The sequence below is a fragment of the Amphibalanus amphitrite genome, unplaced genomic scaffold (assembly GCF_019059575.1).
Source record: "Amphibalanus amphitrite isolate SeventyFive unplaced genomic scaffold, NRLGWU_Aamphi_draft 000245F_arrow, whole genome shotgun sequence".
NCBI lineage: Eukaryota > Metazoa > Arthropoda > Thecostraca > Balanomorpha > Balanidae > Amphibalanus > Amphibalanus amphitrite.
Window position 1 is genome coordinate 311,177 of NW_024881740.1, and position 24,864 is coordinate 336,040.

The 24,864-nt window shown below is 51.2% G+C and overlaps 2 protein-coding genes across 10 annotated transcripts; one reads left to right on the forward strand and one right to left on the reverse strand.

Moving 5' to 3' along the window:
* Window positions 1–4,574: 4,574 nt before the first annotated feature.
* LOC122386274 (inositol monophosphatase 1-like) lies at window positions 4,575–13,641 on the forward strand. 8 transcript variants are annotated; one of them, XM_043375312.1, is made up of 9 exons: window positions 4,601–4,628; window positions 4,857–4,954; window positions 7,859–7,992; window positions 8,131–8,261; window positions 8,839–8,967; window positions 9,415–9,520; window positions 10,017–10,168; window positions 11,287–11,438; window positions 12,756–13,641. In XM_043375312.1, exons 2-9 carry the CDS (start codon window positions 4,889–4,891, stop codon window positions 12,954–12,956), a joined length of 1,071 nt encoding a protein of 356 aa, XP_043231247.1. In that variant the 5' UTR covers window positions 4,601–4,628; window positions 4,857–4,888; the 3' UTR covers window positions 12,957–13,641. The 8 variants fall into 8 exon arrangements, with proteins under 8 accessions (XP_043231254.1, XP_043231251.1, XP_043231255.1 ...); XM_043375313.1 differs by lacking the exon at window positions 4,601–4,628 and adding an exon at window positions 4,686–4,708; XM_043375319.1 differs by lacking the exon at window positions 11,287–11,438 and having other exon boundaries at window positions 4,575–4,628.
* A 1,522-nt stretch (window positions 13,642–15,163) lies between these two features.
* LOC122386276 (kinesin-like protein KIF11-B) lies at window positions 15,164–24,146 on the reverse strand. Of its 2 annotated transcripts, XM_043375321.1 has the most exons (16): window positions 23,913–24,146; window positions 23,499–23,643; window positions 23,109–23,258; window positions 22,640–22,797; window positions 22,084–22,233; window positions 21,571–21,693; window positions 21,096–21,209; window positions 20,545–20,737; window positions 20,031–20,213; window positions 19,605–19,691; window positions 18,382–19,152; window positions 17,872–18,111; window positions 17,272–17,634; window positions 16,681–16,875; window positions 16,176–16,409; window positions 15,164–15,843 (listed from the first exon to the last, which is right to left on the reverse strand). In XM_043375321.1, exons 1-16 carry the CDS (start codon window positions 23,963–23,965, stop codon window positions 15,676–15,678), a joined length of 3,327 nt encoding a protein of 1,108 aa, XP_043231256.1. In that variant the 5' UTR covers window positions 23,966–24,146; the 3' UTR covers window positions 15,164–15,675. The 2 variants fall into 2 exon arrangements, with proteins under 2 accessions (XP_043231256.1, XP_043231257.1); XM_043375322.1 differs by lacking the exon at window positions 23,499–23,643 and having other exon boundaries at window positions 23,913–24,065.
* Between the last annotated feature and the right edge of the window lie 718 nt (window positions 24,147–24,864).

Consider the following 24,864-nt stretch of genomic DNA (forward strand, 5'->3'; position numbering starts at 1 on the left):
CGTTAACGAGTTAACGGCCAGTTAACATTTTGACGGGAAACAGCGGGGTCTTTCGATTTGGCTGAAAATCGGTATACAGGGCCTCCTTGATGCGCTGATTCCGAAAATGTACCTCTTTGGGGTGGTATTCTGCACCATTAACGAGTTAACGGCCATTTACCATTTCAACGGGAAACGGCGGGGTCTTTCGATTTGGCTGAAAATCGGTATACAGGGCCTCCTTGATGCGCTGATTCCGAAAATGTACCTCTTTGGGGTAGTATTTTGCACTGTTAACGAGTTAACGGCCATTTAACATTTTAACGGGAAACGGCGGGGTCTTTCGATTTGGCTGAAAATCGGTATACAGGGCCTCCTCGATGCGCTGATTCCGAAAATGTACCTCTTTAGGGTGGTATTTTGCACCGTTAACGAGATAACGACCAAATAACATTTTAGCGGGAAACGGCGGGGTCTTTCGATTTGGCTGAAAATCGGTATACAGGGCCTCCTCGATGCGCTCATTCCGAAAATGTACCTCTTTAGGGTGGTATTTTGCACCGTTAACGAGTTAACGACCAAATAACATTTTAACGGGAAACGGCGGGGTCTTTCGATTTCGCTGAAAATCGGTATACAGGGCCTCCTTGATGCGCTGATTTCGAAAATGTGCCTCTTTGGGGTGGTATTTTGCACCGTTAACGAGCTAACGAGCCGTTAACATTTCAGCACCATATATCGATTTCAGCAGCAAATTTTTGGGGTCTTTCGATTTGATTGAAAGTCGGTATACAGGGCCTCCTCGATGCGCTGATGCCGAAAATTTACCTCTTTAGGGTGGTATTTTGCACCGTTAACGAGTTAACGAACCGTTAACATTTCAGCAGCATATGTCGATATCAGCAGCAAATTTTCTTGGTCTTTTGGTTTGGCTGAAAATCGGTATACAGTGCCTCCTCGATGCGCATCGAGGTTACCGGATCGTTAACTCGTTAACGATGCAAATCACCACCCCAAAGAGGCACATTGTCGAAATCAGCGCATCGAGAAGTCCCTGTATACTGATTTTCAGCCAAATCGAAAGACCCGCCGTTTCCCGTTAAAATGTTAATTGGTCGTTAACTCGTTAACGGTGCAAAATACCACCCCAAAGAGGTACATTTTCGGAATCAGCGCATCGAGGAGGCCCTGTACACCGATTTTCAGCCAAATCGAAAGACCGTACCGTTTTACGTTAAAATGTTAATTGGTCGTTAACTCGTTAACGGTGCAAAATACCACCCCAAAGAGGTAGCTTTTCGGAATCAGCGCATCGAGGAGACCCTGTACACCGATTTTAAGCCAAATCGAAAGACCCCGAAAATTTGCTGCTGAAATCGATATATGCTGCTGAAATGTTAACGGATCGTTAACTCGTTAAGGATGCAAAATACCACCCCAAAGAGGTACCTTTTTGGAATCAGCGCATCGAGGAGACCCTGCACACCGATTTTAAGCCAAATCCGAAGACCCCGAAAATTTGCTGCTGTAATCGATATATGCTGCTGAAATGTTAACGGATCGTTAACTCGTTAACGATGCAAAATACCACCCCAAAAGTGGCACATTCTCGAAATGAGCGCATCGAGAAGGCCCTGTATACTGGTTTACAGCAAAATCGAAAGACCCCGCTGTTTCCCGTTAAAATGTTAACTGGCCGTTAACTCGTTAACGGTGCAAAATACCACCCCAAAGAGGTACATTTTCGGAATCAGCGCATCAAGGAGGCCCTGTATACCGATTTTCAGCCAAATCGAAAGACCCTGCCGTTTCCCGTTAAAATGTTAATTGGTCGTTAACTCGTTAACGGTGCAAAATACCACCCCAAAGAGGTACATTTTCGGAATCAGCGCATCGAGGAGGCCCTGTATATTGATTTTTAGCCAAATCGAAAGACCCCGCCGTTTTCCGTTAAAATGTTAATCGGTCGTTAACTCATTAACAGTGCAAAATACCACCCCAAAAAGGTACCTTTTTGGAATCAGCGCATCGAAGAGACCCTGTACACCGATTTTAAGCCAAATCGAAAGACCCCAAAAATTTGCTGCTGAAATCGATATATGCTGCTGAAATGTTAACGGATCATTAACTCGTTAACGATGCAAAATACCATCTCAAAGAGGCACATTTTCGAAATCAGCGCATCGAGAAGGCCCTGTATACTGACTTTCAGCCAAATCGAAAGACCCCGCCGTTTCCCGTTAAAATGTTAATTGGTCGTTAACTCGTTAACGGTGCAAAATACCACCCCAAAGAGATACATTTTCGGAATCAGCGCATCGAGAAGGCCCTGGACACCGATTTTCAGCCAAATCAAAAGATCCCGCTGTTTCCCGTTAAAATGTTAACTGGCCGTTAACTCGTTAACGGTGCAAAATACCACCCCAAAGAGGTACATTTTCGGAACCAACGCAGAGGAGGCCCTGTATACCGATTTTCAGCCAAATCGAAAGGCCCCGCTGTTTCCCGTTAAAATGTTATTTGGTCGTTAACTCGTTAACGGTGCAAAATACCACCCCAAAGAGGTACATTTTCGGAATCAGCGCATCAAGGAGGCCCTGTATACCGATTTTTAGCCAAATCGAAAGACCCCGCCGTTTCCCGTTAAATGTTAATTGGTCGTTAACTCGTTAACGGTGCAAAATACCACCCCAAAGAGGTACATTTTCGGAATCAGCGCATCGAGGAGGCCCTGTATACCGATTTTCAGCCAAATCAAAAGACCCCGCCGTTTCCCGTTAAAATGCTAATTGGTCGTTAACTCGTTAACGGTGCAAAATACCACCCCAAAGAGGTACATTTTCGGAATCAGCGCATCGAGGAGACCCTGTACACCGATTTTAAGCAAAATCAAAAGACCCCGAAAATTTGCTGCTGAAATCGATATATGCTGCTGAAATGTTAACGTATCGTTAACTCGTTAACGATGCAAAATACCACCTCAAAGAGGTACATTTTCGGAATCAGCGCATCGAGAAGGCCCTGGACACCGATTTTCAGCCAAATCGAAAGACCTTGCTGTTTCCCGTTAAAATGTTAATTGGCCGTTAACTCGTTAACGGTGCAAAATACCACCCCAAAGAGGTACATTTTCGGAGTCAGCGCATCGAGGAGGCCCTGTATACCGATTTTCAGCCAAATCGAAAGACCCCGCTGTTTCCCGTTAAAATGTTAATTGGTCGTTAACTCGTTAACGGTGCAAAATACCACCCCAAAGAGGTACATTTTCGGAATCAGCGCATCAAGGAGGCCCTGTATTCCGATTTTTAGCCAAATCGAAAGACCCCGCCGTTTCCCGTTAAAATGTTAATTGGTCGTTAACTCGTTAACGGTGCAAAATACCACTTCAAAGAGGTACATTTTCGGAATCAGCGCATCGAGGAGGCCCTGTATACCGATTTTCAGCCAAATCGAAGGACCCCGCCGTTTCCCGTTAAAATGTTAATTGGTCGTTAACTCGTTAACGGTGCAAAATACCACCCCAAAGAGGTACATTTTCGGAATCAGCGCATCGAGGAGACCCTGTACACCGATTTTAAGCCAAATCGAAAGACCCCGAAAATTTGCTGCTGAAATCGATATATGCTGCTGAAATGTTAACGGATCGTTAACTCATTAACGATGCAAAATACCACCTCAAAGAGGCAAATTTTCGAAATCAGCACATCGAGAAGGCCCTGTATACTGATTTTCAGCCAAATCGAAAGACCCCGCTGTTTCCCGTTAAAATGTTAACTGGCCGTTAACTCGTTAACGGTGCAAAATACCACCCAAAAGAGGTACATTTTCGGAATCAGCGCATCGAGGAGGCCCTGTATACCGATTTTCAGCCAAATCGAAAGACCCCACCGTTTCCCGTTAAAATGTTAAATGGCCGTTAACTCGTTAACGGTGCAAAATACCACCCAAAAGAGTTACATTTTCGGAATCAGCGCATCGAGGAGGCCCTGTATACTGATTTTCAGCCAAATCGAAAGACCCCGCTGTTTCCCGTTAAAATGTTAACTGGCCGTTAACTCGTTAACGGTGCAAAATACCACCCCAAAGAGGTACATTTTCGGAATCAGCGCATCAAGGAGGCCCTATATACCGATTTTTAGCCAAATCGAAAGACCCCGCCGTTTCCCGTTAAAATGTTAATTGGTCGTTAACTCGTTAAGGGTGCAAAATACCACCCCAAAGAGGTACATTTTCGGAATCAGCGCATCGAGGAGGCCCTGAATACCGATTTTCAGCCAAATCGAAAGACCCCGCCGTTTCCCGTTAAAATGTTAATTGGTCGTTAACTCGTTAAGGGTGCAAAATACCACCCCAAAGAGGTACATTTTCGGAATCAGCGCATCGAGGAGGCCCTGAATACCGATTTTCAGCCAAATCGAAAGACCCCGCCGTTTCCCGTTAAAATGTTAAATGGCCGTTAACTCGTTAACGGTGCAAAATACCACCCCAAAGAGGTACATTTTCGGAATCAGCGCATCGAGGAGGCCCTGTATACCGATTTTCAGCCAAATCGAAAGACCCCGAAATATGCTGCTGTGAGGCTGATATTCGTTGCTGCTGAATTGATAGACGTCAAAATTTTATTGTTGATGGCTTATCTGCGTTTTGGGGTGCTTTAATTTTAAACAATATTTTATGCATTTATTGATAATTCTGCGCTGTTGAATGTGCCTTAAGAACGATACTGATGGTCTTTTACTAGTAACGTCTTAAGTCAATTTGCTAATTGTAGTTTGTACCGCCTATCGGCTTTCATTACAAGTATCGCTAATCCAAGGCAATATCAATATAAAACCCACTACAACTAATCACTAAACAACTATATTTCTATGTTTCAGAAATTTTAGAAGGTCCAAGGATATAGTCTGAAATGGCTGAAGCAGATCTGGAACTATGCCTTTCTACTGCACTGAAGCTTGCCCGCGAAGCTGGTGGGGTAAGCCGTTTTTAGACATTTTTACTGACATTTTTGATTCATTGTGCTGTTATATAATATGCTGAAATAAATGTGATTGTCCCATGCACTTCAATCAGAATAAGCAGGTGTTACTGCTTGCACAAGTCAATTTACATGATACCTACTCAATTAAATTATGAAATTTATGTGATGCTTTAGGGCTTAGACATGAAGGCATAAATCATAAATGTACAGCCCTCCAGCAAAAGAGTGGTTGGTTAGCCTATGTGCTTTTGGTGTAATAACTTCAAATGACAGAGACACTCCTGTAAAATGACTCAATAGAAATGAGAAGAGGGCCCGTGCACACATTTTGGCAGTGGTTTTCAATAGCCATTAGACGTATTCATCAATGCAGATAGATTATTGTGATGTTGGCAACCAACCTTAATACCTGGAGGGCTGTACATGATGACCTTGAGGTCACATGACCTGAGGTCAACCTTTGACCTTGACCACCCTTGTGGCCAGGGCTGCGGAGTCGATGGATTTTCGGCGACTCCGACTCCGACTCCGACTCCGGCTTTCAAAAACCAGCTCCGACTCCGACTCCGGGCAGAATTGTCGACTCCGACCGACTCCAACTCCCGACTCCGACTCCGCAGACCTAGCAGGGCTGCGGAGTCGACAGATTTTCGGTGACTCTGACTCCGACTCTGGCTCGGGTTTCTAAAATTGACTCCGACTCTGACTCCGACTCCGGTCACAACTGTCGACTCCGAGCGGAGTCGATGGATTTTCGGCGACTCCGACTCCGACTCCGACTCCGGCTTTCAAAAACCAGATCTGACTCCGACTCCGACTCCGGGCAGAATTGTCGACTCCGACCGACTCCAACTCCCGACTCCGACTCCGCAGACCTAGCAGGGCTGCGGAGTCGACAGATTTTCGGTGACTCCGACTCCGACTCCGGCTCGGGGTTCTAAAATCGACTCCGACTCCGACTCCGACTCCGGTCACAACTGTCGACTCCGACCGACTCCGACTCCGACTCCGACTCCGACTCCGACTCCGCAGCCCTGGCGCTCACGTTTGGTGTGGGAGGTCCTTGGATCAAAGCTGACCTCTGGCAGCGTTTTCCTCGGGAGGCTCCTACCCAGGAGATGGCAGTAACTGGGGAGTGTTCGCTCAGTCGTGGGGATTACCGCTGTGCCAGCCAGCACCCCCGGCCGCAGGTACACGGGCCTGATCCGCCTTTGACTCTATTCCTGGCGGGCTCCGCCGGGACAATAAACTGGCGGGGGGGCGATTCGGCCCCCCTTCAGATCTAAAAAACTACACATCGCAGCAACAAACGGCAAACGGCGTTTGATAGGTCGTTTAAAGATCTACAACTTTTACATAAAAGATTTTCAGGTCAGGTCAATATTGAGGTCACCAGAGGTCATCAACGATAAAATGTTTTGGAATTAGTTACCTATATAACTTTTAAACTAAGAAACAATAGAGACATAAAACCAATACATTTTTTGTTGCTCTCGCCGAGGCGATGCGAGGTAAGTATGTGATACTGATGACCTTCATAGGTCAATTTGAAATTTGACCTGAGGTCAAGGTCAGGCCATTCATTAATGAGGTTGTGGGGTATGGTCATGCTGCATACCAAATGACGCGCCTTGACCAGGCGAGCAGTTTGGTATCACTTACAAGTCTTTAGCACCATCATGTCGTGATTTATTGACAGAAAAACGATTTATGACGTCACATGACCTCAGATGACCTTTGCCGGTGCCCCTGTCAATTAGCGGCACCAGGATCATCACCGATGAGATAATCTTCCATAATACTGAAAGAATTGGGTGGTTTTGACTCTTTTACACGAAGCAGGAGGCGTTTCAATATTTTCCCATAGGCTTGCAATGTAAAGGTCACAAGTCTGGCCTGACCTCAGGACTGAGGTCACAGATATGAAAATTCTGAGATATAAAAATTGCACATACTGGTACTCTAACTAAAACCTGAAGAGAAGAAATTGATCGGTCAAAAACTCTAGCTCTGGCGTGATTGCAAACTTTTCTGAGGTGGGGTCACCAAACCGCCTCTGGTGACCTGACCTGACCTGACCCGGCAACTTTCTTTTTGTCAAAATGTGCGCAATGAATGTTAAGGAAAAGTCACCGAGTATGAGCTCTCAGTCTTGCGGCGTTTGGCAATGGCACAAGAAAAACCTGAAGGGGGGGGGGCCTTAAAGGCCCCCCCCCCCGCCAGGAATAGGGTTAAACAGATCCTTCGGTCCGGTGACATGTCCCGAGGGCACGGCCTCGCTTCATGTCCCGGAGCAGCCCTCTGACCTGCCGGGCCCGAGAAATCGGGATAGCCCCAGCGTGCGCACCAGTGCGGTGCCACCTGGGGTGCGTGACAGGAAGCGTGCGGTCAAGGCTGTCTCGCGTAGCGGGTGCCGAAAACGATTCGTACCACTGCCGTGTATATAGTGTACTAACCCAGTATGAATGTGTGCTACTAACGACAAAAGCCCGGGTCGGGCAACATAAATCTTAAAAAAACCTTTGACCTTGACCTTTCGAAGGTCAACACTTATATGGTCTGATGCGGATTGACGAGAGGATCACGATGGTGCCATTAGTTTGTTCCTAGGCTGGGCACTTTAAAAGTTATTCGAGAAAAACTCTTCATTTCTAGCGCCGCCATTTTGACTTTTTTTTACCCCTGTGACGTTATCTTTGACCTGACCTGAAAATGACCTTAGTAAAAATTGTAGACCTTGTCCTTGCGTACCCCATGCCGTTTACCGCTTGTCGCTATCTTGCTTCTTTTTCGAGATCTCAGGGGGGGGGGGACTGTCAACCCCACCATCGGTTCTAAGTTGGCGCAGACCCCTGTCGGTGCGTGGGTTAAGAATTTAATGTATTGTTTATGTTTCAGATGATAAAAGATGCATTTAAGAAGAAGAAAAATGTTATGCTCAAGGCGTCTCCAATTGATCTGGTTACAGAGACTGATGAAGCTGTTGAGAAGTTCCTATTCTCCGAGCTACGCAAGGTGTTTCCACAGCATCGGTATGTAGCAATCCTATATTGAGCCATCAGCTTGGTACACTGCGCTGTTTCAACTTCCACTTAATTTGCAGCCAGTGACCGTGCTGGGCTGTGTTCAGCCTGCTAAGGTGACCACCGTCCATGTGCGGCTCATTTCAGGTACATCGGCGAAGAGTCGGTGGCGGCCGGCGCCAAGGTGGACTTCACTGACGCGCCCACCTGGATCATTGATCCCGTGGACGGCACCATGAACTTCGTGCACAGCTTCCCATTCACGTGTGTCTCCATAGGTGAGCTGGCGTCTGAACATATCGGGCAGGCGGCGCCGTCATGCCGTGAATGTGGAAACTTGAACGAGACGGCTAACACGTGAAAAGTTCATTGTATCGTTAACCATGAGGCCAGCATTTGAATTGACTCACTTGGAGCTAGGTATCGTAAGATTCTGAGTCAGATGCGATGTACCGATGTTTAGGAAAGTTTTTTTTTTTTATAAACCACTGGTCATTGGTCGTCAGCAAGGATATACACTGATCTTTTCAAATTGTGAATGTCGGTCAAAAATAAATCCATCAGTTTATTCTCATTCATTTGATTACATAGTGCTTATGTCATATATGTAGACGTAAAATGTCAATCAACCACTCGTGATTATCAGTTTCTTTTGACCGTATTTCATGCCATCCCCCACTTTGACGTCGACAGACATATACAAGTTGTAGAGAACGAAATGTAACGAGGATCTGCATCATGCACAGTATAATGTGCATGCATGCAACTCACATTATCTTTTATATGCATTTTTTCGCATGCGTGTTTGTAAATGGATGTTGACAAGGCTTTGGCCATGTGTTTTATTTTTCACAGGTCTGACTGTAAATAAGGAGCCGGTGATTGGAGTTATATACAACCCTATTCTCGATCATATGTATCATGCGAGAAAAGGACACGGTGCTTTCCTGAATGACGAGAAAATAACGGTCTCAGGGGAGACGGGTGAGTCGGCATATTCCATAGGTATAGTCAATATCTAGTCATTATAGTCATCAAATAGCGTCGCGTTTTCGCAGCAACTGCCTGCCGTCTATTCGACACCCTTGTTCGCGTTTTTTGTTTGTTGTCTGGGTTTTGTTGTCTGTTTGCCGCCTTTTTTTATTTCCATATTATTCAAAAACATTTGACTAATTCTTGACCATACATTAGATGTACTGAGGCATGGTCAAATTTAATAGCATTAATATTTTAACAGCTTTGTCATTCATTAAGTTCCTATCCACTTATTCCTTATGCCAGTCTATGAGCAGCCGTAGTTTTTTTCCGGTTTACCGCAGCTCTTTAATGCTCGAGGGGCCGGATCACCTTTTCGCCCTTTGAAATTGGTCTGTGCATAGACCTCTGTATACAGAGGTCTATGGTCTGTGATAACATCATTCGTGTTTCCAGATTTAAGCAAGTCGCTAGTCATCGGCGAGATGGGCACCAGTCCGATTCCCGAGAAGAGGGAATGTGTTTTCGAGAACGCCAGGATATTGGTCGGCAAAGCTCACGGGTACGTGCTGCGTAGTGGCTGGTGCGACTTCGTAACGAAACATATTAACTTTGCTTGCTTCGAGCAGTAAATGCTAAAGGACTTGATGCTAGTTATGTGATTCACACGAAATGACTACGTCGTTGCATCTGCGGAGTCTTTTTACCAGCATTCGTTCTATGCACGTTTGTCCATTGTTCTTAGTGTTGTGTTTCTAAACTCAACTCCCGGCGTCATTAATGCTAGCACATCTTGTGCCGCGTTGCTAGCTCATCCCATGTTGACGATAAAGCCCGTCGTCCATCACTGTACCATCTGAGGCTGTGGTGAAACATTACAGAGGCCGCCAGAGAGACCGCTACATAGCCAGTAGCCGCCCCGTACACTGAATATCCCTCCAATCTGTCCAGTATTCTCCCCGTGGTGCTGTGATTTGTGTATCCACTGAGCCCCTCTCTCGCTCCGACTGTCGTCCGGCCGTGAGCGCCCGCCACTGACACGGCCCAGCGCGCGCCAGGTACCGGTTCCTGGGCTCGGCGGCGCTCTGTATGTGTCTGCTGGCGGAGGGCGGTGCCGACGTGTACTACACGTTCGGCGTCTACTGCTGGGACGTGGCGGCCGGCTGCGTCATCTGCCGCGAGGCCGGCGGTGTGGTGCTCGACACGGCAGGTACACGGCGCCCGCTTAGAGTCCCGGCCTGCGCCCCCTGTCCTACTCCGCATCCCACCACACGGAGCGGGTGGGTGGGACCAGACACTCGGCCGGTCCAGCTCTGTGGTGCGATCCCAGAGAAAAGCGCACTATACATTACCCACTTCTTTTTGTCCAGCATTCCCTAGTAATATACATAAGGCTATGACGACGTTCACAACTAAGATTTGCCTAGACGTTTAGGGTTGTTTTAACCTCTTGAGAACGGGATTTAGTGTAGGGAAGTATTTATGGGCACTGCCCATAGTTTCACTGCCCATTGGGCAGTGAAACTGAAGCTGTGGAAAGGCAAGTCTCAAAAGAAGAAGAAGGAAAAAATATTCTAAAAATGTCGCGAGTAGTATTATAAGCATGATAAATAAGCTAGCAAGGTAATTGCCCCTTTCCATCGCTTTGGGATACAACACGGTGCTTGTCGGGAGAAAACTGCTGTTCCACAAGAGTGGAAAGTTTTACACAATTGGAGGCTTTGCCTTTCAATGTCAGGCATTATATCACGATGCATGCTTAGATTTTCTTTGGCTCAATCGCTGTTTCTTTCGGGATTGTCTTTGTGGCTCGGAAGTTTATCGTCACGGAACAATTCGCCATTTATGCCGACGTTCTCTTCAGACGTCATCTTGTTTCGATTCGGCCGGCCACTGCTGTGTCTCGACTCTCGACCAGCCGACAGTCCTGGGCCTGGGCTGAGTCACAGCCTTGGGCCGCGGACCGACAGCCTTGGGCCGTGAGTTGACAACATTGGGCCGTGGACTGACAGTCCTGGGCCGCGGATCGTGAGCCGACAGCTTTGGGCCGTGGGCTGTCGGCTAACAGCCTTGGATCGTGGACTGACAGCTTTGCCTACTGCTTCAGGCGTCGGAATCTGGCCTCCGCATCTTTCCTCGTTGCACCAGGGCTTTTACCCGAGCTCTATCGACTCCATCAGTCGCTGGACCGGGGCGGTATTCACTCCCGTACTCACCGAACCCTGGCCATTTCAGCCGCGCCGGTGTTCGCCCTCCCTCCAGTGACAGCCCGCGACTTGTGCGGACCGCGTTGCCTCGTCTCTGACCGCCGCCCCCCTTCGTCCGCAGGTTCCGCTCGCTGGGCTCGTGCGCGCTCAACATGTGTCTGGTGGCGTCGGGCGCTGCCGAGCTGTACCACGAGGCGGGCATCCACTGCTGGGACGTGGCCGCCGGCGCCGTGGTCGTCACTGAGGCGGGCGGCGTGGTCATCGATACGGCCGGTACGTGGCGCCGCCGCCGGAGTAGCGGCGGAGGTCGGGCTCCTCGGCACACGCATGATCAGTCGCGAGCCAGACTGCTTGCTATCAGGTGTAGCTTATGTCTGCTGCGATCGCACTGCATATATTTTAGATGCGCTGTGCTATGCAAGTGCATGTTGTGTCGAAAAGCATGATTCATTGCAGTGAGTGGTATTCACGCGTTGCATGCATATTCTCCTCTGCGTTTATTGAGTACATTTGCCATAGTCAGACCGATAGAGGGAAAGCAGATCAAGGTCTGGACCGTTGAAGCGTGAATGAGATATCACGTAGCACAGTAGCTGTATTAGAATGGAGAGTTTATGTTGTTACCTTTTTTTTGTTGGGAGTTATCCAACAACATGGTCCATTCAGAAGAATCTCTAGACACCTCGAATTATTCATCTTGATTTTTGAATTTCGAACCGATTCTGGCTCACATTTTTCTAGCGTTTGTCGCCCCAACTTCAAATTTATGGTTCATGAGTGACTCTTCAAGATTTTGATAATGGGTCTAAGGCATAAACGATCTATTTGAATTCACATACTTTGCTCGAGTTTCTCTGGGATTGGTATAGTACTTTTGTCGACAAAGAAACCTTATCCAACATTTAACATATAGTCGGATTTTATCAAATAAAAAAACTTTAGATCATATAGCTCGATTGTTACGAATAAGCATAGCAAAGGAAATATGCAAAGCTCCCGTTTATCTCCCGTCAGATTCCTTCAGATCCGTGATCTTCCTGCTGATGTCTGTTGCCCACGTACGTGGCTATAATATAGCTTTGTGCTTTTTACCGGTTTTGCTCTTCTGTTCGCTTCATTCTAGTTATTTTGTTTCATGCATCTTACTTCATTATGCAACTTGCCGTTGTAATTTGATGATCACCTTGTTTTGCTTGATATTGATTTTAGCATGTGTGATGATATAACTTACACATTATATCAATAGAATCAATGATTGTGAAGTTTTCTGTACTACTACCGGATCATTTGTTGCTAGTGCTACTAAGTATGTAGTCAGTAACCCTACAGATCTGTTGGAGCCCCCCCCCCCCCCGGCCACGACAGTTGACGAGTGTGACCTGCTGTCCCCCGCATACAGGTGGCGAGTTTGACCTGCTGTCCTGCCGACAAATGCTATGAGTTTGACCTGCTGCTGACCCGTTTACAGGTAGCGAGTTTGACCTGCTGTGTCCCGTCGAGTTTGACCTACTGTCCCCGTTTACAGGTGCCGAGTTTGACCTACTGTCCCCGTTTACAGGTGCCGAGTTTGACCTGCTGTCCCGTTTACAGGTGGCGAGTTTGACCTGCTGTCGCGCCGGGTGCTGTGCGCCAGCTCGCCGTCTCTGGGTCAGGAGGTGGCCTCCCTGCTCCACCAGTACCAGCCGCCGCGCGACTAGGGACCTCCAGCCGTGCCGGGCGGCCCACCGCTACCGAGGGTGGCGAGGGCGGTATGGCAGGAGCGTGTTCCGGCTCAGGGACTGGTCTGGATGATAGACGACGGATAGCGGGTGAACTGGGGTAGAACTCAATTAACCTGTCAGTATTTCAACACTAGTACTGGACTATGTTATATGACTAGAGAGTAGAGGCGGATATAACGTAATTCACGTTATGGGACAAGGTTTGACGCGATAAACGGGTTGGCTGATACAGTGATATTGGAATGTCTTTACACTTTTATCAATTCTCAATGCGCCTAGGATGTTGCTTGTCTAATTGTTGAAAGCCATTTTTGTTGTGAATTTTTGATATGTACTTTTAGTTCAGCGTTCGTATGCTTGAGTATGCGTACCGAGTTTTCGTGTATAATTATTTTCACACTTGTTATAAAGTGAATGTCGTGGAAGTTGTGTACTTTTAACGAGGCATTGTCTTGTGTTGGTTATTTCTTATCAGCATTCATATTCATCCAGCGTCGTTTTCTCATTTTATCGAAAAAAGTATCTTTGATCATCAATTAGTCTTTGTTGACGCTACATTTCTTGATGATTGTCCCCGAGATGATTCAAATAGCTTCTCCACATTTGATAGTTTCAAATTGATACGACAGCTGAATTTTCAGTCATTCTCTAGCATGTGTCTCGCAAATGCTAAGGTGAATTTAGGGTAACGAATGAGCTTTTGCTAGGTACATCAGTCGCGATAAAAAATATGTCGGTCGAATATATCACTGCCAGTCATTGGTTTTCTTTGTGGAGCATCTTGTCCTTGAATGTCTGATGCCGATATTTAATGTTGACGAATCAGATTAGAATACCAGTAAAACGCCTTTTGGGCGAAGAACGAGCGAGCGAGATAGTGAGCCCTGCACGTGCGGAAGGGCGAGAGGGTACTTCCAACGGGCTTGCGCAAAGCACCCTTCTAACCGGTCGCTAGCGGTGTACCAAATTTGAACGCAAGCAATCGGCCCAGCCGTTCCTGAGATCTGGAAGCGGCATTCTGCACGTGCGCACGTGCAAACGGGGTCCAAACTGACTTTTGCACGGCACCCTACTAACCGGTCTCCAACCGTGTACCAAATTTGAGCGCAATCGGCCCAGCCTTTCTCGAGATCTGGAAGCGCCCCCTGCACGTGCGCACGTGCAGTAGCACATTAACCGCAACACATGGGAATGCATTGCCTGGTGGGTGCCTACCTGTATGCCAAGTTTCAGCGAAATCGCCCCAGTAATTACCGAGTTATTAAAATGGGAACAAATTTGACACCTCTTATTGTTGTATTTTGCACGTGCACTGGGGGTGACCCACATGCATCGAGAGTATCCTATTTTTGGTAGAAAGGATGCAGCTACCCTATAAAAATTACCGCAAGTCAATCGCCCAAGCGGCTGCTGAGATATGAGCCTCTCAAAATCACTACTTTTGCAAAACAGCTTGAACACCCTTGACTTTTCACGTGGCACGTGCCACGACGGTCACTGAGATGTATCAAAACTAGTCAATTACGGGGTAGAAGGGATGGGGCTACCCAGCAAAAAAGACCGCAGGCCAATCGGTCCAGCGGTTGCTGAGATATAAGCCTCTCAAAAGCGTTACAGGCCGGGCCGCTCATACTGAGATTTTTCCGTTATATTGAAAAGACTCGCTTCGCTCGCTGCGCTCGCTCGCTCGTAACCATATTCAATTAAAAAAAAGTTGACTACCTGCTTAAGATGCGCTCTGCAGTTCGCGGGCTCAGTTGAGCGGCGATGGGAAAGGGCGTGTTTTTAGAACACTATTTAAATTGTACGTAGGAAAAACAGAGCATCGCCTTCCGTTTTTCCTCAACCATTGGATCATGGCGTATTTTATCTGCGTTTGGGTCCGACAAGAAGCGAAGCTACCCGCCCATTTCAATCAGTCTCTTTCTCCGTCCCGTTTGCATGTATCTCTCCTCCCCTCCGTATACGCTATAACCCTGGTGCTAATGCGCACGGATAAGTGAAAGCACTGCTGTCTCGAATTCGATGCATATAGCATTGTCTACAGTACTACAGTCTACAGTACTCTACACTGTGATGTGTGTACGCATGGCGGATGTAGACGTGGTCGTGATGTGCCGAAATAACCACCCATTTGTGACGCTAATCCGTGACTGCTGGTTGAGCAGCGTCCGTCAACACTGCCTCATGAGTCATGACACCACCGACCATTCCATTCAAGTTGATCTCGCCTGTACCACCACTAGTCTCCAGTCTCTTCATACCCAAAAACACCGGTTGAAGCAAACATTTAATGAGCTTAAAACTACGCATTGATGACAGAATTCATTCGTCTGTTACTATACGTCAATCGTTGCGACGAATCTAAACCAATCCTAAATGCAACGATATCCGACACCTCGACGATCGGACTAAGCCAGACTTCTATCTATGTAATGACACCCGAAACGGTTTTGTCTCGCGCCACATGCCGCTGTACTTGTGCTGTCCCTTCCCTTCCCTTCCCAAGATACCGATAGCTAATTAAAACGGTAACACACCGTGATGCATGGTGAGCTTACCCTCTAGCTCCACACGCGACTATGGCTAAAAACATTCGTTACCACCGCCCGGGGCGATGGTAGCGAACCGCACGTTCTCGCAGCACACACGCACACACACTCGCACTCACAGAGACAGCAGAGAAGGGGAGGGGCGCGGCGGCCGGCAGCGGCGGACACTCAGCGCCACGCGGGTGCCCCTCTCGCGCCAGAGATCGGGTCGCCGGCCGAGCGGACCGCGCGGCGGCGCTAGTCGTTCCTCGCCGTCAGCACGCCGGCCGGTCTGCGCGGCGACTGCGAGGTCTGGCGCGACGGGTGGACCTTGGGCTGGCGCAGCGCGCGCCGCGTCTGTCGGCGCGCCGTCGCCGCCGGCACGGCGAACTCGTCCTTGGTCTTGTCGCGGCGCTGATCCGGGCACTGACGACGAGCGGGGCGGAGAGGCGGTCAAGGTGCGGGCACACCATCCACAGAGCTAGTTAGACTGCCTAGCTGCTAGCAGGGCGATAATCCCGACCATTTGGATAACCAGAGCACGTACTGTTACATCACCGATCCATGCTTCAGCAGAGCAACTAAAATCCTTTTAGCTGTCTCACACTTTCCACTACCAAAGGGACCTATAGCAGACCGCCCCACCGGTCCGGTTCCCCCGTCAGTCTCCCCACCCTTCGAGGGACCCACAGCGTCCCAGCAAACTGCTCTGCCGGTCCGGTCCCCACCCTCTGAGGGACCCACGGCGGCGTCCCCACCTTGTTCTCTGCGTCGCTGCCGGCATCGCTGACGTCGCTGACGGACGGGGCGCGGGCCAGCCGCTCGGCCTCTGTCGGCGCCCTGAGGCGACTCTCGGCGGCCGCCGGCGTGGGCTCGCGGCTCGGGGTCGGCAGCGCCGGCTCGCGGCTCGGCGTCGGCAGCTCCGGCGCCCCCTCGCTCTCCGGTGTGGCCGGCTCTTTGGACGACTGCGAGGTGTCCGTCTCCAGCAGCTCCTGGCGAGGGCGACCAATGCGGTCACGGAGAGTACAAACACCAAGAACAGGCGGGCCAGAGGGCGGAAACAGGTACTCACGGGGACCGGGTCAGACTGATGGGAGGAACAGTAACTTTAGTGGCGGCGGAGTGAAAACATCACTAGTTGGTGTCGTAACTATCAGTCTGTCGGTAACAGTGGACTCTAGGAGAGCAGCGTCCCCGACAGGCACAATGTCTCACGGTCCCCCGTCCTGGGTCCGCGACACCCCCTCCCCGTCCTCCACTCACGCTGGTGCTGAACTCCGGCAGCTCAATCTGGTCGGGCTGGGCGCGGCTCTCCTGCGTGGCGCGGGCCGTTCTGTACCGCTGCAGTATACGCTCGTGCGGCGATGTGGCGGCCAGGTAGCGTGGGTAGGTGAACTCGCGCCGCTGAGGGGTGTTACCCGTGCTGACGTCGCGCTCCAGGCTCTCCAACAGCAGAACCTGCGAGGGGGGCGGCCGGTGTAGCGAATCAGAAATACGTACAGCGGTCAGTGGTTCAGAAAAGAGTTCTGATATAGAATCCCGGCCAGAGACAATTAACCACTTCATAAACGTGACAAATGACGAGCATACTTTGTAACTAATATGGAAGTAGGAACGGAGACATCACAGGACCAGTTACAACATGATTCTTTAGGGACAAAAGAGTTATTTATCACCCTGACAGCCTAGATAAGCCTAGTACAAACGGGCACAGAATACCGCGCTGCCGTCCGGTGGCAAAAACCATTATGTTAGGTCACAGGTCAATGTAACATAATGGATATTTTTGCCTTTGGACGGCAGCGCGGTGCACACAGCTGTACACTGCCGCCGGCTGACTGGTGGCTCCCTGACCTGCACGTCGGCGGCGCGCTGCCGCACGGTCTCTGTGAGGGCGGCCGACTCGGCGGCCACCCTGGCCTCCTGCTCCGTGGCGCGCTGCTGGCGCTGCTGCAGCTGCTCGGCGGCCCGCAGCTGCTGCTCGGCCAGCTGCTGCCGGCCGGCCCCCACCGAGCTGTCCACTGCGGCCGCCAGCTGACGGACCCGGCCCTCGGCAGAGCGGTGCGCCTCGGCGGCGGCCGCGCGGCGGCTGTGGAGCGCCGCCTCCTGCTGCGTCCAGTGCTGCTCGGCGCCGGCGGCCAGCTCGTCCAGCGGCGGCGCCCACGAGTCCCGGGCGGCGGTCACCTCCGCGCGTGCCTCGGCCGTCTGTTTGACCACCTGGCGGCGGGGAACGAGCGTCAGCCACGGATGGGCGCCGGGCAGCCGCGAGCACGGCCACACCGTCAGAGAAGCGCGGCTTGTCGCGGCAGCCGGCCGGATCGGCGGCGCCGGCGGCGCGCGATCCACGGCCGGCCGCCGCCCGGCCCACAGGCTGGCCGGTTCTGGACCCCTGCACGGTCATCATTACAGACATACAACACCCAGTGACCCATCCTAAACGTCACACACACGTACCTCTTCGTCGCGCTGCTGGAACGCCTTCTCTGCCGCCGCGATGTCCTCGGCGTGCTGCTGCTGGGCGCGCTCGATGCTCTGACCAGCTGAGGCGAGGAACTCGGTCTGAGTTTTCCCCGCGCGCTCCAGAGCGGCGCGCCGGGCGGCCAGCGCTGACTCGGCGGCGGCGGCGTCCTCCGCGGCGGCCGTCGCCATCTGCTGAGCCGTGTTCAGGCCGGCGGACAACATCTTGCTGATGGACTGAAATGGGGGAGGGGGGGGGGGGGAAGGTCAGCTCACTCCAGCCGACAGACATCCCCTGGGTGTACGAGCCGGGGCACAATTGCCGCACAGTATCCGATATTTTAAATCATGACGATGAATTGATCTAACACATCAGAAAGCACTGAATTTTCATTAGAACATGCAGAAGGCCTTTCGGTGCCGACCGTCCCGACTGCAGCACCGCCCGCTGGAACCCCTGGAGCCCCGTCCGCCGGTGTCGTCCGTCCGTCCGTCCGCAGCCCTCACCTCAATGTACGCCGTCTGCTGCACCTGGCGCTCCCGCAGTCTCTTGTTCTCGGCCTCCAGCGCGGCGGCGCGCTCCTCCGCCTCCTGGCGCGCCTGCTGCTCCCGCCGGCGCACCAGCTCGGCCAGCTCGTCGAGCACGGCGCGCAGGCCGGCGTCGTGCTGCTGCAGCCAGCGGCGCAGCTCGGCCTGGCGCTGCTCGGCGCTGGCGTCCAGCTGCGCCAGTCGCGCCAGCACCGCCTCGGCGCCGGCCTCCAGCCGACGGCGCAGCTCGGACTGGGTGTCCGTGTGCGCCTGGCGCCGCGCCGACACCGCGTCCAGCTGCGCGCCGATCCAGCTGTGCTGGCCGGCCGCCTCCGACTGAGCGTGTGCCTCCAGCTCGCGCAGCTGCTCCGTCTGCGAGTCGAGTAGTTCGCTCAGCAGGCTGGTCAGCGAGGCCGTCTCCTTCTTCCTGGCCTCCAAATCGGCGCCAAGACTGTCGTGCTCCTGCGTGCAGAAGGCGCGCTGCGTCTGGAAGGCCGCCTCCAGCGCCACCTCCAGTCCCCTCATGTCCGCCTGGAACTGGTCCTGGAACTGGCGGCCCGTCGTCTCGTTTCGCTGCTCCAGCGACCGTTTGCGGTCGAGTTTGTCGTGCACGCCGCGCAGGTCGGAGGCGGCGCCCTTGACGGCGGAGAGCAGCTGGGACGCCTGTCCGGCCAGTCGGCGCTCCGTGTCGGCGCGCCGCTCCACCAGGTGCGACTGCTCGTCCCGCTCCGTCTCCGTCAGCTGCAGCGTCTGGAAACGCAGAGGCAGGCGTCACAGAGCGTCACAGGCATCACAGGGGGGGGGGGGGCGAGCACAGATACACACAGCACTGTCGGGACACCGCTGCTGCAGCACGACGAATGCTGCTGCTACAAGAATGCTGTTTCCAGACGCTGTATCTGCGTCTGGAAACACAGATACAAACACATATTTCAGTCAGCCACCGAATGGTGAATGAAATACGTCCTACTGACTACACAGTACACACCCAGCCGAGGTCGTGCTAATCCCCAACACTCACCCAGGGAGTTTATCCAGTAACACACGTCAACACCACAATCTTAGCCCTATCGCATTACAGCAGCCTGTACTCCTGGATCGGTGGCGGTGGACTCCGGCCTGGCATCGGCGGACTCCTGCCTGTCTACGACTCCACGACCACGACCACGACCACGGCAGCATCACGCGCCAGTTCGACTCACCTCTTTGGTCTTTTGCAGATCGTAGCGCGTGTCACACAGCTTGCCCTCCGTCTCCTCGAGCGCAGTCTTCAGACCGGAGAACAGCGCCTGGGATGGAACGGTACAACGGTCACGTGGCGGTCACCAATACAGTCCCCTCAGCACTGTCAAAATCAAATGGCGCAACTCGTCACCGCTACCAACATAAGGCTAAAGGCAATGATGATAATGTCTGGGATTCTCGTACTGCAATAACACAAAACAGAAAAAACATCTTCCTGCTGTTGTTGGCCTGGACGTAAGAAAATAAGATTGTTGCAATATAGCGATACAGTGGCATACAGGGTTTACCATGCAGACAGGTAGCCAGAGCAACTACACTCGCCCCTCTCCGTGTCTACGCAGCCAGTCGGTTCCGATCACGCCCCATCAGCTGTCATCACCCACCTCCTTCTTCTCCATATCCTCCTGCAGGGCGCGGATGTGGTTGACCTTTTCGACAATCTCCTTCTCCTGCTCCTCCAGCCGGCCGACCATGTTGTCGTAGTTCTCCGGCGCCAGGTAGACGCCCGTCTGCTCGCGCGTGGCCAGTAGGTCGCGCCGCAGCCGCTCGATCTCCTCCGTGTATTCCTGCGAGCGGCCGGTCAGTCCGTCAGTCGTAGGGGACGGGTCCTACCTAACATACGTCCACCCCGACACAGAGGAACGTCCAGGAAATAGTAACAAATTAAGACGATGCACAGAGCTTCAAATTGAGATGATTGGTATCAAGCTAGCAAAAGTCTGAAAATAAAACGTAAAAAAAGAGGATCAGCGATGAGCTTACTAAGCAACACTCAGCAATTTCAAACGGCAATGTAGAACGCAAGATAAAAACCGAAAGAACCATGATATAGGTTGTCAGATGAAGTCCGGCTCACCCAGCGCCCGCGACCCTCCCAGCCGGACGTGTCAGTCGCACCTTCATGAGCGTCTTCTTGCTGAGCCGCTGGTTGACCTCTGGCCGGTTGGTGATGTTCTTGGCGCGCTGGGCGTAGTCGAGCGTGCTCAGCGTCTCCTCCAGGTTACAGGAGGCTGGCGATATGGCGGCGATGATGGACGTCTTGGTGCGACCTCCGAGCGAGTCCTGCAGCAGCCGCGTGAGCTTCGACTCTCTGCGGAGCAGAGGGGGCGGCGGTCAGATACCGACAGAGAACGGGACACACAGGTGGCTTAACGGGCGAATAGTTTGCGACCTGTCAGACCATGTCATAATGTTGACTTGTCGACTTTGAAGGGGATATCTTAGAATAAAAATACATAAGTCACGCTACTTTATGAAAAAGTCATGCAATGGATAATGCTGTCGTGAGAAAACAAGGAGAATGTTTGTGCCTGTGAACTGCAATACATCGCGACATCGAATAGGTATATGCAAAACTATCCGCAATGACTCCTTACTGGGACTACTCTCTCACTCTTCATTTTCACACTCCGCCGGCCCCCGGCTCTTTCCAGAGGCGCGTCACTCACCTGTAGGGCACGTGCGGCGCCCTCTCCACCAGCGAGGTGATGACACGACCCAGTGTCAGCAGGCTCTGGTTGATGTTGCCCGCCTCCCGCGCGCGGCGGTCCACCGCTCCCGACCTGCCCGGGCAGACAGAGTCGGTCACAGCCAGTCACACAGTGTGGATGCAGGAAAACATGCCGGACAGCGTCCGAACCGAGGTACAGCAGCGGCACGGTCAGGACGGGATGGCGTCCGAGGCCCGTGGCGACATCGAACAAATAACAGTTGACAGGGTCCTACCTGACTAATGTCATCGAAGCTTTTATGATACAAATTGAAAAACGAATCAAATCACACATAAAATCGGACAATCGTCACAAAACACGGTTTATGTTTATCGCATCAAATCTCAGCTTTCAAAGAGACCTGACCGGTCCATATTTCGTCTTACATCCTCGATCATTCACAGCACGGCACAACCGCACCCCGGCCACCTACCGTCCGACGTTCTCGCTGCCGGCTAAGTCGACAAGGTTCAGCTTGCCCGTCTTGAGCAGCTCCTCGCCGTCCACCGTGTTCTCCTTGATGTGCACGGTTACAGAGAAGACCGTGTGCGAGCGACTGTCGGAGGCGTGGGGACGCACCGTCACCGGGGTACCGGGGTAACGGAACACTGCGACACGGGGAGCACGGGTAACGGAACACGGCGTCACGGGGAGCACGGGTAACGGAACACTGCGTCACGGAGACCGCGGAACGAGCCATCGTACCATTCCGCCAGGAGGGAGGAACGGATCGTCACACGAAAAGCACGGCGGGAATCATCACAGAAGGGACGCAACATTCCGTCACGGGACTAAAACAGCGCAACGGCGGAACGAGGCGGAAAGATGATTGATTGCGTGAAATAAAAAATAACCACTGAAGATTGAATAAAACAGATAACAGCCTGCTCTCAAACTGTTATACTCTGCACATCACAGGCAGATCGGCGCCCGAGCCGGCTCTCACCTGGAGTGGGCGTTCATCAGCGTGGCGGCTGTCTGACGCTTCTGCGAGCCGAGCCGCAGGATCTCGTAGACGTCGTTCTTGTTGTGAACAGTCACCTCCTCCAGGCCGTGGATGATGCACGAGCCCTTCTTCTGCGCGTCCTCGTACAGCCTGCGGTAGCGAACGGCGGGTCAGCCACCGATGGGGGACGGGAGAGGCGGCCGGCTGGCAGACGAGAGCCGGTTACGGAACGGTGACGGAGGGTGGAACACGCGTTCAACTGTAATCAGTCCGCAAACATTACCCGATAGCACATCATCCGCACCCCGGCATGATGAGGTGGCTCAGCGGGCTGGCAGGCGGATCCATAGATAAGCATGCACCGAGGCAGGCGAATCCATAGATAAGCATGCAAACAGCCAGAAATATTTGGCCGTCACATCATTACTTTCATCAGTTTATAAGCTTTCATGCACCACAAGCCTCCATTCCACATTTTTCGTGTCTAATATTCTGTGCAAGCTAGCTGGTATGTCGTCCATTTTATGGCCACGAGCCACTGGTATCTGTATTTTACCTGAGCCTTGTGGTGTCCGTCTCGGGCCCGAGCAGGTCGAACAGCTCCTCGTTGTAGAGCTCGAGGAACGAGACGCGCACGGTGAACTCCACACCCTGGATGCGCAGCTCGTCGAACAGTTGGCTCAGCGTGCGCGGGATGATACCCAGGCCGGGGTCCTGCGCGGGGAGAGAGACAATCAGGCGGCTGGATGGCGGTCGGAGGGGTGCGGTGGGTCGTGATGTCTCCACTGGCAAACTGTGGGCTGTAATCGCCTCACCCGGGGACAATATCATTTTAAATTACACATCAACAAAAATATAATCAAATACTATGAGCCGTAAGACACAGAATATGGATGTCACCTTGCCATCTTGCCAGTTCTCGAGCCCAAACTGTAATGACAAAGTTAAAAATGGAGCAACAGTGCAAAAGGCATGAATCAGGGCTGACCAGAACAACACAGTGAGGAGGGACAGGGAGCACGGACCTGATCCCAGGGCAGCTCGCTCTCGCAGCGCTCGCCCTCCATGGTGAATGTCTTGCCTGTGCCCGTCTGTCCATAGGCAAACACCGTGCAGTTGTAACCAAGAAGTACCTGCTCCAGCAGTGGCATCACCACCTTCCGATACACGTCCACCTGCAGACACAGATAAGAAGTCTCAGCACAATACCAACACATTTCCTGCAGAATAAAATTAAGTGCAGCCAACAAGGTTTATTCTTAGAATAGTGTATGCATATTGGTAGCCAGGTACCTACAAACTAAATATCATTTTTAGACTTGATATTTCAAAATAAGGCCAAGATATAAAAGGAATAAAATACAAGATAGTCAAAGTGCATGAAATACTTAAAACATTTCTAAGCTGGAACTTACCTGTTTAGACTTTGGTCCGAAAACCCGATCAAAAGTGAAGTTTTTGGTGATTTTGTCCTGCGGCCTCTCCTTAACGGTGACCGTGTGGTCCGACGTCTCCACAATGGAGAAAGAGCCTCTCCCCTTCTCAGTGGCATTGATAGGTCTGCCAGAAAAGCAAAGATTAAGAAAACATCCATTTCAATTTACAAGGAACATTAATTAGTAGGTAGCTCATTGGCATTGTTACATCCGAGTGAGAGTTCCACACTGAAATGTGAGTGGGAACGTTGACATGGTGACACAAGAAGTTGCTCTAGCCTATCCAGTACCTTTTACAATTTGGCAGAATGCCTTAAGAATGAGATCGTAGGAAAAAGACTTACTTAAGATTCAACTGCATTCAAATCAAAATCAGTTGATTTCTGGACTTACCTTGCTCTGACAAACACTTGAATGTTTTGGTTTTTCTGTCCTTTTGAAGACATGGCGTCTCAGACCACAAGATATCCTAACAATAAAAATCAATTTAATACGAGAAGTGGTCAAAATAAACGATACTGTAAAAATATAACGCACAAATTATCTGACAACCACCCTCACAAGCCTCACAGCACAAACTCTTGCACAAACTGATGCCTGCGCAGTTTTTGCCTCAGGATTTAAAACGGACAGGAAAATACTCGAACGTGATTGGTTGATTTCAAATAGCCATCGTAGTGTGTTCGTTTACCTGCGAACGATTAAATCAGCCAATGAGAAACGAGGCGAATTTAGTGACGTAGTGAAATATATTTATAGTCACCGCGGTGAGATTTGGTGAAATAGGCACATTTCGATAAAAGGGACTCTTATATAGCCTTGCAAGGGACGTACAAGATGACATTCTATGCAAAGATACTGCACTTCAATTATTGTTCGCGCTGTACAACACGAAGGCGTCGATAACTTCGTTTGATGTCCATTTCAATTTTGTTGGTCAGGTACACAGATATTCTTTATTTCTATGGTCAGGTACCACACCGAACCCCCCTTCTAAAGAACCATACCCCGATCCAGGGGGCTGTCATCCCGAGCTTTACTATGTGCCGGGCGCCCGACTGTTTAACATTACCCGTGACGTCACGGGGGCGTACACTTGTCAGCTGGCCTTCCCCGCAAGTTTGGCCTTGAATACGATTTTGAGGGTCACGGTTGTAAACAAGTTCCTTTCCGGAAACGTTCCGGAAACGCTGGAAACGTTGCCATCCTTTTATTTTCCGGAAATTGCTTCATTACTAATTTGCGCCTAAAATCACTTTAACCCTCGCCGGCACAGGGGGGGGGGGGGTTGATGCAACCCTCCCTAAGGTTTTTCGCGAATAACTCGCGTAAAAAGCGGCCGATC

Bases quoted from the DNA above. Each gene is read 5' to 3' on its own strand.
- LOC122386274 (XM_043375312.1), top strand. From the start codon at position 4,889: ATGGCTGAAGCAGATCTGGAACTATGCCTTTCTACTGCACTGAAGCTT. The intron at 9,521-10,016 runs GTACGTGCTGCG...AGCGCGCGCCAG, and splicing joins TTGGTCGGCAAAGCTCACGG to GTACCGGTTCCTGGGCTCGG. The intron at 10,169-11,286 runs GTACACGGCGCC...CTTCGTCCGCAG, and splicing joins TGTGGTGCTCGACACGGCAG to GTTCCGCTCGCTGGGCTCGT.
- LOC122386276 (XM_043375321.1), bottom strand. From the start codon at position 23,965: ATGTCTTCAAAAGGACAGAAAAACCAAAACATTCAAGTGTTTGTCAGA. The intron at 22,798-23,108 runs GTCCGTGCTCCC...CTCCCCGCGCAG, and splicing joins GCGAGCTGCCCTGGGATCAG to GACCCCGGCCTGGGTATCAT. The intron at 16,876-17,271 runs GTCAGGGAGCCA...CCCCCCTCGCAG, and splicing joins AGCGCGCCGCCGACGTGCAG to GTTCTGCTGTTGGAGAGCCT.